Consider the following 12,864-nt stretch of genomic DNA (forward strand, 5'->3'; position numbering starts at 1 on the left):
TGAGTGAGGTGCTCAGGACTGGGCAAGGATGAGGTCTTCAGCGTAATCAAAGTACCTACGTCCTTTCTTGGGGCTGTTAGCAATCTGCAGGTAACTTAAAAGGACAAAACCAAACAAAATATCCCAGCAAAGAAACCTGGGTGAAAACCTTTCTCTGCATTACTGTCATTGACACAAGACAAATGTGGGCAGATCTTTTGTAACTATTTTGTGTGTAGCAGGGTGTCCTGGTTTGGACTAGGACGGACTTTTCTGTTAAGTTTTCTTTAAGTGACTTCACTCCCTGAAGTGGACTGCACGGGCTGTCGCCGCGGGAACCAGGGTCCCTGTTGGGTCTCTGTGTCCCACCGAGGAAGGGACTGTAGAGTGCCGCACCTGTGGGGAGGGGCGGACAGGACAGGTGACCCGAATTGACCAACGGGGTGTTCCATCCCACCCACGTCATCCCCAGTATAAAAGTGGGGGACTTCGAGAGTCGCGCTCTCTTCCCCTGTGGCCGGCATGCCGGGAGGGCCCTGCCCGCGCTCCGGCCGTCGCTCCTGGACCCGGTTCCCGCTGCTGCTGCGTGTGCTCCGGGACTGCCCCGCGCCGGCCCTGCAGCGTCAGCGGTGACGTCATCACCGGGGGAGCTCCGTAGCGGTTTTGTATACAGTTCATTATTTATTATACTCTTTCTTTTCCTTGTTACTGCTCACTAAACTATTGTAACTTTCCAACCTGTAAGTCTCTCTCCCTTTTCTCTTTTCCTTTCCCCTCTGGGGAAGAAGAAGGTTAACAGACAGCGTCTGCCGTCCCTTTAACCGCCCGCCCAGCATTAAACGGCGACACGGGGATTTAGATCATGCACGTGTTGGAAGAGAAAGCTGAAATTTCATTCCACCTTGTAAGCTAATTGAGTTTCTCGCTGCCACCTGGTTCTCGGCTTTCCTATAGCCTTGACTTCCAGCAATCTTAGCCAAATAGTTTTGAAACGGCCATGCTGCTGGGAGTTTCCTCAGCATACGTGATTGCCTCTTGAATTCCCAGTAGGGCTGGGAGAGGGGACTCGGCACACAAAGCAGAAAGACAACACAAATTACTGCAGCCACCTCTTCTGCTGGACACTGGAGAAATGCAGGGGAGACGTATTGGGGGTTCTGTGCCAACGCAGCTGCTCTCTAGGACAGTTTCTGGGGTACATCTCCCTATTACACTAAAGGGTCCAGCCTTCCACTGATTTAAATATTTGATTTGTTGTCTGTTCTGTTCTGCCCTCTTCCATTCCTCCTGCTAGGAGTCAGATCCTACCCTCACCCATCACACAGGTGGAATATCAGAAAAAGGACAGCTGAAGGAAAGGTATGAGTGAGCTGGCACTCCTGTCTTTCTAAGAAATAAATGCTGCATGTGCAAATAATTATTTTTCTTTCATTCCAGTCTCAATGGACAAAAGAAAGAAAATAAGCAAAGCTCTTAGGAAAATAAATTTATATTAAAAAATAAACCTTTAATAAAGTGTTATCTAATTGAATTATTTTGTCTTCAGTGTTGAAAGTTCACTCACAAAGATGGTCTAATCAATTATCTGTTTTTTAAAATGTGGATTTTTGTGGGTTTTGGTTGTGGGGTTCTTTTTTTTTTTTTTTTTCTGAGAGGAAACCATAAAAGACTGGCCCTCTAAGTCCTGGGCTAGGGCAGATTTCTTAAAAAAAAAAAAAATCTACAGCCTGTCTTTATGTGAAAATTTTGATAAGGATTTTTAAGATTTGACTAATAGGGTCCATATTGAGCTATACATACAGGTGGCTGAGTCGAAGTTCGGGTGAGTGGAAATTCTCTGTCCCAATGGGGCTACAACCTAACTAACCTCATCCACATCCTTGTGTTTTGTGAACAGGCTTTTATGGTGAATCTCTTGCACTTTGCTCTGCCATCTGCGTGTTCTTTTATGATGTAGAATCACAGACTCAGAGTGGTTTGGGTTGGCAGGGAGCTTTAAACCCGTGCTGTGGGTAGGGACACCTTTCACTAGACCAGGTTGCTCAAAGCCCCATCCAACTTACCCTTGAAGAATTCCAATGATGGTGCATCCACAACTTCTCTGGGCACCCTGTTCCAGTGTCTCACCACCCCCATTGTAAAATATTTCTTCCTTACATCTAATCTGAATCTACCCTCTTTCAGTTTAAAACTGTTGCCCCTTGTCCTGTCACTATGGGCCTTGGTAAAAAGTCTCTGTCTTTCTTATAAGCCCCCTTCAAGTATTGAAAGGCCACAATAAGGTCTCCCTGGAGCCTTCTCCAGGCTCAACAACCCCAACTCTCTCAGCTTTTCCTGTTAGGAGAGGTGTTCCATCCCTCTGATCATTTTTGTGGCCCTCTGGACCCGCTCTAACAGGTCCATGTCCTTCTTACGTTGGGGACCCCAGAGCTGGATGCAGGACGGTAAACAGTTTCTGTCTTTTTCTAGATGTTTTCAGCCCTTTGCCTGGCATTCCTCTGAGGTAACCTCAGCCAAGCTGCGCTCACTGAGGGGGCTCTGACTATTGCAGTGACCCCCATCTGTCCTTCAGCCTGTGAGCTCCTGCAGTCGGGCGATCCCTCTCTCCTGGAGAGGAGGCAGAACTCCGCAAAACAGTTACTTTTGTGTGTGTGCGCTATTTAAAGTGTTTTTACACTTCCTAGAGAAATGTCTCTCTCCCCCTTGCCTTCCAGGCACCACTTCCCAGCCTTCTAGGCCGCTGGGTTTGGGGTCATGGTGCATTTGTCACACAACAGGGTAGCTGTGCCAGCATGCTGTAGTTGCGACCCCGTGACCACCGGGAACCGGTTAGTTGCTTTTAGGATGCTGAAGTAGAAAATGTGACCTAGTTGTAGGGAATAGCAGCAGAGACATGGGGCATTTTCTGCCTGGAAAGAAATAACGCCGGGAGGCACCTACCTAGCCCCGACCTGACCGCAGCCCGGCCCGTCGCCTCAGAGCGGCGGGAGGCGGGGCCGGATTGCGCGGGGGAACAGAAAGCTCCGGCCCGGGTTTCCCCGCGTCCCGGCGTTTCGGCGCCATCCGGGGGGAAGCGTTTAGGCGGCAGCAACCCCGGGAGGGATGAGGAGGGTGGAGGTGTGGTAGCTGCTTTGCTAGGTCGTTCCCTTCTTCGCTCCCGGTCTCCCCTTGCCGCCCTTCCCCTCGGCCGCCAGTGCAGCGTGTCGGGGCAGAGGCCCTGGGCATCGAGGGGTGCCGGTGCCGTACCGTGCCCCTCGCCGGCGGGCGGCGGCGGCTCTGCGCGCTGGGAGCGCCGCGGCGGGGCCCGGCGCGGCCCTAGCAGGGAGCCCGCTTTCCTCTCCGGGAAAGGCGGCCGCGGTTGTGTGCCTGCTCGCGGTCTGCTGTCCGTAAGAGCCGCCTCACTGATTGCTTTTAAGTTTTAAACTGGATTTAAGCGTGTGCTGCTGGGAACGGGGGAGTGTGCGTGGTGATGGTCGTGTCAGTCCCGGGGGTCTGCAGCCCCTTCAGCAGAATTTAGGTTTGTTCTTAAACCACCCCAGCTTCACCGTCATACATCTTTCGTTTTGTTTTGCTTCAGAAAATGTTTTGAAAAATACATAGCAGGGGAGAATGAGAGCTGTCAGCTTTGAGGAGTCGTAATGCGCGGTGTTGATTTCTATGTAAGTCCAGGTGAAGGTTACGTTTCTGGTGGGATTTGTTCCCTTATCGCAGCAGTCTGATCTTTTCCCTAGGGAAAGCTCATGAGGAAATCCAGCGTGCAGTGTGTTTGGCTCAGCGCTCGGATTCCTGTCTCTTGCATGCTACGTGTTTCATGAATCAGCAGCTAGATTTTTACTTGTCTGTTTTGTAGTTACAAGAGTTATCTTATGTTCTTCACACATTTATTATTGTAATTAATTTTCTGGTGATTGTGTCTGGAAAGCTATAAGCATCAGCTTATCTCAAGGGTCTGAGGATATACTAATAACAATGCAAAAGAATCTTTCAGTGGCAAATATGGAAATATGTTGAATTTTCCATTCTTAAGTGGTTTGTTTTGAATTATATTAATGAGTCATAGGAAAATAAGCCAGAACATTCATCTTGTATAGGGTCAACTATATGGGTATGGGAATTTGAGAGGTGTTTGTATAACATTTTTTGAAGACCTCTGGTGTTGCAGGCAGGGCGTTCTCCCCGCACAACTTATTTGTATGGCCATTAAGAAAAACTTTGCAACTGTAAGAACAATAATGCACTTGAATTCTCTCTGATATAATTTGAGTCCATTTCTAGTCACAACTGTAAATGTCTTGAGAAACAGCTTATTTCTGTTTTCTTTAAAGCTGGCTCTTAGGTTTTGTTTTGGGGTGTTTTTTGTTCTTTTTAATTGTGTCTCTTCTATTTTAACTTAAACATTTCCAATTACTTTAATCTTTTCCTGTATATTATGCATTTAAGCTCTGGTCATTCTTGATCCTCTTCTCTGGGCTCATACCAAGTAGTTCATATACTTGACTCAGTTTGAAGGGCAGTATTCAAAACTGGATAGAGTACTGCAGCTGAATTCTAAACACTAGTGAGTAGTATGGAAGATTTATGTGCTAGGAAAGCTTTACTTCTGTTTACACATCCTGGCATGGATGGCATGCTTGCTGTTGGCATATTCAGCTTCTGTTCCAACTTAAACTGCAGGACTTTTCTGTACAACTGTAACCTAGTAAATTGTTCCCCTTCCAGGTGATTATTCCTGTGTAAATAGAAAACCTTGCATTTCTTCTTATTAAAGTTCCCTTTCCTTTTTTTTTGTTTTATGTTTGATTTTTTTTTAAAAAAACTTTCTCTGATTAGTAAGACTGGATTTGAATTCAGAATTTTCTTCCATCATGTTTTCATTTTGTTGCAGTTTGCTGCCATCTGTAATATTAATAAACCTAATCTTTACTTAATCACTAAATAATACTAGACTTAGGAGGGTCCTCAGTGGACCTTCAACGGCCTATATTACTTCTTGACTCTATTTTTCTGCATGACCTTGCAGCCAAGATGAAAAGTAGTGTCAATTTAATATTAAATTGGACCCATGCCACAAACTAAATCCTTATCACGTAGGGAAGTACATTTTCTGACTCTAATTAGGACAAGCCTGTGTACTTCCAAGGCTGGCAGGAGACAATATTCCAAGCTTGTCTTTTGCTGTTTGATCTTTAGCAGCAGCCTGTTTATTCCTTAGATTTGCAAGGCACAGAGCACCCTGAAATAGATGTGAAGTCTGTCCTTAGTAAATAGGATTTGAAAGTATATTTGGGCCACACAGTAATGCCCATCTTAGTGCTTTTCTCCTTCCCCTGCATCTCCTAAGTTTACCTTACTGAGCCTTTAGTCTTTCACAGGGCAGGAAGACAACAGCAAGAAGCTCTACTCTGCTTTTGACACCTTGTACTACAGATCACTTTCCACATTCACCACATAGAATTCTTAAAAATTTATAACCTAAATACAAAATCCCTTGTGTAATATGCCACAGCTGTCTCATACTTTGGACTTTTTTCTTTGCATGTCACTATACTGTTTGAGCACTTTCCTGATGTGTAAATTAGATCTGTATGACAGTATGTTAACTAAAATTCATCAATCTTTATAGTTCTTTCTCAGGAGGCTTTCCTTCCCTGCTAATGGAGGCTGCCTTGAGCTGTACAGAAACTTCCAGCATAGCAGAGAAGCTTTTCTCGTTTTCTCAGCCTGCCTGTCTCTAGCTTCACAGTAGCACAAACTAGAAAGCATTTGGTGTCACACACTTACTCTCTCTAAACTCCTTGCCTTCACATGATGTGACAACAACTGGGAGGAAAAGGGGGTCTCCTAAGAGTGTTGTGTTTTCTTGCATCTTCAAAAGAAGACTGAAACTGAGTAGCTGTTAGAATTCTACAGGAGGAGAGAATAGAAAAGGAAAAGTTGACTTTCTCAACTGCTTCGTAGCGTTGATAAGTCCTATCCTGAATGATTTCAGTGAGATTAGGTAACTCCTCAGTTTAGTGACAACTGCATCTAAGGTGTACATCCAAACATTATTTAATAAGGCCCACAATTATATAGGAATATATCTTAGAGGTGGAAAAATCCTACCAGATGACCAGGTTTCTTTCCATTAAGCTAAAGAAAAATCTTGATTCAACAGGTATTTTCATTCCTTTGTGCATATGTCTTGAATCTCATTGTAACTTGCTTTCTATTGCAGTAGGCTTTTATTCTTTGCAATGACTTTGAATGGACTTTTCAGATATTTCTGAATTTATAAAAACTAGGGACATTAACTCTTTGTGAAGAGAGGGCTTTTAGAGACACTGAATAAATTAATTTTTATTCTGCTGTTATGTCGAAAGAATATACAACTTATGAGTTATAGTACCACAAATTATATACCACAAATTATAGTTAGTAGAAAGGTATTGTGTATCTTGAAATTATTATTACAAGTCCTAACTATTACGCTGTTGCTTTTAAGTTTGCTCCCTCTGTCCCTTTTCTCTTTTATAAGGGGATATAGGTAATACCATAGGGGTATTTTTATTCTGTTGTTCTTACTACTTTTGTGGACTGGAATACTTATTCTGTCTTAGATGTTGCAATTTAGGAAGGATGTGACCAATTGAAATTAGTCAAGAGAGGATTAAAAAGACCAATCAGTTATCTTTTTTTTTTTCTTATTTTTTTTTTTTAAGTGGACCTAAAAGCAATACTTAGAAAACCCAGAATTTTCCTAGTTAAAAAAAAAAAAAAAAAAGAGAGAAAGGAGACTGAATCATAAAGTTGTGACAGAGAACACTTTTTAGTTATTTTCCAGGTTCACAGGAGAAAGGACAATGAAAATAACTTTAGTAAAGAAAGGCTCAGCTGAGGGCAAGGAAAAGCTTCATGAGAGGGTGACGCATTGGAGCAGGGGCCCTGCTGAGGTTAAGGAACCTCCTTCAGCGGAAGTTGTTAAGACCACTTTGGAGGCTGTCTAGACATGAGTTGGCTTCAGAGTGCAAGGCTTGGACTAAATGGTTGCTTGAGGTCCTTTCTAGATGTTCCTATCAATATTTTAATAACTTTTCATGCGGTCAGATACTTGCAAAGTTATTGTTTCTTGTTTGCAAGTCATTATGCCTTAGCTGAGACACGCAGTAGTTTACCCAAGTGTGTTTTGTCTGTTGAAAATTCAAGGAAAATTAAAACTGACTATTTCATGATTTTGGTTTAGACTAAAATATTCACTATGATGAATTATGGTCATAACCTCTATATTCATGATGACTTCAGAGTATCCGCATGATTAGGTATCACAACTCTGATATTCTACCTCTATGGTGAGATAGCGAACATAGCCTGTGTTCATCCTTGTTTTGGGGGTTGTCCTCATTCTGATCATAGTTTATGGTTAGTGCTCTTGCTGACTGGTTCTGGTGCTTGCCATTTTGAGATAAAGCAAAAATGATAACACTACTTTCTCTGGATACAGTTGGTAAGATGCAGAAATGTGAATAGTAACTTTGTACTTAGTTTAAATATATTGTTAATTTTTACTTCTCACTAACTGCATTGATTTAATTTTTATTTCTGAAGCCCAAGAATGCCTAGTTCTTCTCTCTTTCTCTCATCTTCATAAGTATATCTGGGAATTAGAATTACTGCTGTAGGGGAGAAATTTCTTACAGCAAGTTTTTGTGGATTTTTTTTAAAGAATGTTTATTTGTATATAACCTAAATATCATTATGTGGATTAACTGTATATTATTTGGAAGTAACATGTAGGACTAAACAATATCTGTGTTACAGCACAGATGACTTAAACTTGTTTGTTTCTTATGGAAAGTAGTTTTTCCGTGTCCTGTAACATAACGAGTGATTACTCTGTTATGAGGAAAGCATTTTAAGCTAAGTTATATGAGAAGTATTCTAATCTAGATGCTTTTGGTCTCTTGTGTAGAAAACAAGACAAACTTAGGCAATTATGTATTAATATAGGCTAAAATAATACTCTCTTTCTTATTTTAGGGACCTGTGGGATTTAAGAATATCTCTCCTAAGAAAATTTGCTGCTTCTACAGCCTTCCATCTTAGTGTGCAATTGATGATTTCACTTGAAATACATATCTGAAGAAACTAACAGTAAGCGAGGTGTAATTGCTTTTTAAAAATGTTAAAAGTTCAGCAGTGTGTAACAGCTGATGGGATGCCCAAGAAAAAGCCATATATTTGTGACATTTGCTATAAACAGTTTGAAACTCCATCAAAATTAGCTAGGCATTATCTGATACATACTGGTCAAAAGCCATTTGAATGTCCTGTATGCCATAAAACCTTTAGGCAGCTAGTCCACCTGGAGAGGCATCAGTTAACACATAATCTGCCTTTTAAGTGTATTGTTTGTCATAGAAACTTCAAAAACTTAATCACTTTCTTAAAGCATCAGCAGCTTCATAATGAAAATTATCAGAACGATACCAAGCAAGCAGAAATCTCTGTGAATTTTGAGCAAGACAGGGTCACTTATGGCATATTTCAGTGTTCTATGTGCTGGAAATCTTTTACAACTGAAGAGAGGTGGATGCTGCATCAGTGCCTGAAGGCAGATCGTCTACATGGTGCCAGAAGGAGAAAGAAAACTCACACTTGTGGATCGTGTAACAAGACATTTCCATCAAGATCTAAGCTAGAAAGACACTTCCTTATTCACACTGGCCAGAAACCTTTTAAGTGTTCTTCATGTGGTAAATCTTTCAGACAGTCGACACACTTGAAAATCCATCAGCTCACACACACAGAAGAAAGGCCTTTTCAGTGCTGCTTTTGTCAGAAGGGGTTTAAAATACAGAGCAAACTCATGAAGCACAAACAGCTCCATGCCAGAAATAAGACTTTCCCCAATATTTTATACAAAGCAACGACTCTTAAATATCCCAGACCACAGAACCTGTTGGAAGGAAAGAGGGATAGTTTTGAGAATGCTGACACACACAAGTCACAGGAAAATGACCCACATGATGTTCACTCGATTTATATTGTACCCTTTCAGTGCCCGGCATGTGAGCAGTGTTTTGAAACAGAGCAGGTTCTAAATTTGCACAAATGTTCTTATCTGAGAGATGGCAAAAGTTCGAATAATGGTACAACGGCACGCAGCTATGCAGTCGGCATGAAAAACAAGATCCTGATGAAGCTGAAGCATACTGGAGGAAAGGCAACTGATTTTTCTCTGACTGACAGAAAAAAAATAAAATCAGGTCACTTTAAAAGTCCTGACCTGGTTGCAGCTAGAGATCAGTGTTCTAATCAGCATGCTTCCACTAAACCTTTCAAGGATTGCCATAGCAAGCTTGACGTGCACAAGGCACTTAGTAATTGGATGAAAAGAACGTTTGCTGTGCCATTACCTTGGCAAGAGCACCCACAACCTCACGACTTTGGAATTAATTTAAAAGGTATGCTTACTGGTGAAAGCATGTTAAATGTCCATGATTCACTGCATAATAAATATGATGCTTTTTATGGTTCATCAGATGATGGTTTCTTTGATAATCCAGAAGTACTTCACTGTGCTTTTTCAGCTTCTGCTAAAAATATACGTAACAGACACAAAGTGTGTAAATGTGACAGATGTGAAAAAGTCTTTCCGTCTTCATCCAAACTTCAAAGACACTATCTTATACACACGGGACAGAAGCCCTTTGGCTGTAATGTTTGTGGGAAGACATTTAGACAGTCAGCTCACTTAAAAAGACATCAGCTCACCCATACTGAAAAGAGACCCTATAAAAGCCCTGTTTGCCAGATAGAATTTGAAAACCTGAACAACCTTTTCAGTCATCAGGGAGATCACATTGAATTTAAGTCTTCTCAGCCTGTGGGTTATTCAGGTGATTCTCAAACACCTTCACAGGCCTCTGGCTTTCAAGAATTTGAGCTGATTCAGTCAAACCAAGCAGCTGAAATCAAAGTTGAAATTGAGTCAGAGGACTTTATTCTTGACACCAGCAGTAGAAACACACAGTATTTGTGTAGTAAAGTGTTGGAAAGAGAGCAAAGCTGTTACGGCTATTGGCATGATTTTTCTAAAGGTACTGAAAAAGGTGAAATTGTTAACAAATTGTATCAATGCAGTATCTGCTTTAAAACTTTTAAATCACCTTCTAAGCTTGAAAGACATTACCTAATGCATGCTGGACAGAAGCCGTTTGAATGTTTAATTTGTGGTAAAAATTTCAGACAGGCACCACATTTGAAAAGACATCACCTGACTCACTTTAAAGAGAGCTTAAAGCTGAGTTCCACTGAGCAACAGACGGAGAATATGTTGTTTTTATCAAAACTGGATAATGCCCTATGAAATTATATATTAAAATTTTTGGTTGCATAATTATTGAAAGGCTTATGTTAGACCAAATAATTGACTGAAGGGAATTATCTCTTTCTATTATGGAGATGACCTGGTGAAGAGTTAATATACTGTCTTCAGAACTGTCTACTTGATGTAATTTGTGATGAATGTGAGAAGATGTTTAAAACAAAGAAACATGCAACAAAAAAAGCCACTTTGCATTTCTTTTCCTAAATTAACTTATAAATACACATTCTTACTGTATTAGTAGTGTTGTAGCAATTTGCAGTGCTCCACGAATAAGATATTTTAAAAGTTACACCTTTTCCCATATAGTATTTTATGACACTATGCTGTCCAATGGTAACTATCAGAAAAGTAAAGATAAAAAGGTAATTTCCAGAATATAGAAAAAATGGTCCTTTTACTTTCTTCTGGGTCCCTATATGTTGCAAACAAAGGACACTTGCTGTATTTATTTCATACTTTTTAAAAATAAACACAATTATTTTTGGATAAAAGTGCAAAAAAGAAGAAAGTAGAAAAAAGGAGAAAAAGTTTAATGAGAAAAAATGTTGATGTGGCATTATACAACAGTTAACAGAAAAAAATTAATGTCTTTGTAATGTGCTCAGAGGTCTACAGATGAGGAATTAGATCTTTTGCCTTTTTATGATAAAATATAAGTAGACAGTGCTAAAATAGCAGGGTTTTTAATCAATTAATCCATTTCACCACTTCATTATCTCCATTTCTTTGTATATCCCTTGCTTTTTCTCGCTTTTTTGACCAATTCATGCAATACTGAACTATTTTTCTGCAAGAAAAGAGGACAAGAAATTATCATTAACATTACAAATGGGCTTACTATCTGTTCCAGTCTCCTTTGCTTCTGGCGTACGTATTGCACCAGTAAAAGCAGCGTTCTCCAAGATGTGATAATAACTCAGATGAGCAGTTTTGTCAGGAAATCATGTTCTCGTTACATTAAATATAAGAGACTGAAAATGACTTTTAGTTCAAATTAAGTAATTCCAATTTTGTATTAATAGAATCTGTAGTTATACTTTCTGGTAAGTAGAGAGCTTTGCCCATTGTGCCTGTGGGGCTGGCAAAAAGTGTAAGTGCAGTGGAGCTTTATTCATTATGAACAAGAATGAAGTTTATTTCTTTTTTTTTTTCCTCTGAAAAAACTACCTTTTAGGATATTTTCCTTTGTTATGCAACTTCTGAATAGTTGAAACCTGAAGTTTTTAATCCTATTTCTAAATTAACATATCTGTAAAATACATGGCATTCTTTTCACTATTTAAATAGATCAATATTTATTTAAGTAAAATGGTTTTGATTTTTTTTTTTAATTTTTGAAGTAATTTATCTAGGCTTTGCTGTGGCATGAGCTTTGTAGTATTTGGTATAAATGAAGTGAAGGGTAAAGGGAGTTTTTATTTTATTTTCATACATGTTATTCTTTCCCATTTTCAGAGAGAATAAAACCAGGAAAGATACTCAGAAACAGTCTGTAGTTACTATGATTTTTTGTATGACAGACAAACTCAGTATGTTAATAATGGCTATAGTTATATGTTGAGATTTTTTCTCCCTATGTGAATTGTTTCATATTGAAAGACAGAATACTGTATAAAATGTTTTGAAAGTGTATTGTAGAGCTCTTTTAAAATACTTGTAATAAAATATTTTATTTATATTGCACTTTTATTGTATACTTTATGTGCAAACCAGAGTTTTGAAACTACGTAACATTCAATATGCAGAAAAGTTTAAGACTACATATCAAATGACTAACTTTGCATGTTAGAACAATATGTTTTGTTTCAGATATTTTTTGTTACAGAAATAAAATAGAAATATGTTTAAATATAATAAGATCTTTCTTAAGGAGTCACAGTCATTTTAAAAAATCCTATGTTTGAGAGTACTGTTTAGAGAACACTAAACATGGTATGTTTTGGAAATACCAATTTGAGTAAAGAGAGGGGAAGGTGATACAGAAATCTGCTTTTCAGGGATGAATAGACATATGTGGGAAGTGTTACTGTCTGATTAATTTAGAAACTAATGTAATCTTAGGGCTCCGTGGGATTTTAGAAGGGTAGTAAGGGCCACATTGTTTTTCTGTCTCTCTACCGCTTTATGAAAAGTTTTGTGTCGGTATAAATTCACGATTTTATAGGGATTATAGCATAAGCTAGCTAGAAAGGGGTAAAGCAGTTTCTAAGAGTTGGGAGAAAAAAAATCAAAGGTTGAAATCTTGTCTCTTTTGAAGTTAAGAGTAAAATTCTCCAAGTACCTTTGAGAATTTGAGCTAGAATGGTTTTCCCAGTGTTAACAATAACACTTTGTGGTGTTCATTAGTATGTTAGTAATTTTCCATAATGCTTCAAGGCAAGTTCAAGCCGTCAGTCTTTGAAGTATCTTTGGTGGCAGAAATATTGCCTGTGGTTTTGTTAGAATGAGCTGATGGCTAATAGTAATCTCATAGTACTGAAGTAGTGGATTTTTTTAAGACTATATGCTAACCAAAG

General features: G+C 39.5%; 1 protein-coding gene and 1 long non-coding RNA gene across 4 annotated transcripts; both read left to right on the forward strand.

The window, feature by feature from the left end:
* The first annotated feature begins 502 nt into the window (after positions 1 to 502).
* LOC137663061 (uncharacterized) lies at positions 503 to 1,460 on the forward strand. The gene is made up of 5 exons (XR_011048110.1): positions 503 to 651; positions 768 to 883; positions 1,027 to 1,174; positions 1,274 to 1,338; positions 1,417 to 1,460. It is a non-coding gene; the product is annotated as an uncharacterized lncRNA (long non-coding RNA).
* Positions 1,461 to 3,066: 1,606 nt separating this feature from the next.
* Positions 3,067 to 12,071, forward strand: ZNF770 (zinc finger protein 770). 3 transcript variants are annotated; one of them, XM_068398993.1, is made up of 3 exons: positions 3,067 to 3,096; positions 3,557 to 3,638; positions 7,996 to 12,071. In XM_068398993.1, the coding sequence occupies exon 3, from the start codon at positions 8,138 to 8,140 to the stop codon at positions 10,325 to 10,327; it is 2,190 nt and encodes a 729-aa protein (XP_068255094.1). In that variant the 5' UTR covers positions 3,067 to 3,096; positions 3,557 to 3,638; positions 7,996 to 8,137; the 3' UTR covers positions 10,328 to 12,071. The 3 variants fall into 3 exon arrangements, with proteins under 3 accessions (XP_068255094.1, XP_068255095.1, XP_068255096.1); XM_068398994.1 differs by lacking the exon at positions 3,067 to 3,096 and having other exon boundaries at positions 3,315 to 3,638; XM_068398995.1 differs by lacking the exons at positions 3,067 to 3,096; positions 3,557 to 3,638 and adding an exon at positions 3,315 to 3,496.
* Positions 12,072 to 12,864: the final 793 nt, after the last annotated feature.

The sequence above is a fragment of the Nyctibius grandis genome, chromosome 4, assembly GCF_013368605.1.
Source record: "Nyctibius grandis isolate bNycGra1 chromosome 4, bNycGra1.pri, whole genome shotgun sequence".
In the NCBI taxonomy this organism is placed as follows: Eukaryota; Metazoa; Chordata; class Aves; order Nyctibiiformes; family Nyctibiidae; genus Nyctibius; species Nyctibius grandis.

Coding starts and splice junctions, on each gene's coding strand:
- ZNF770 (XM_068398993.1), top strand. CDS start 8,138: ATGTTAAAAGTTCAGCAGTGTGTAACAGCTGATGGGATGCCCAAGAAA.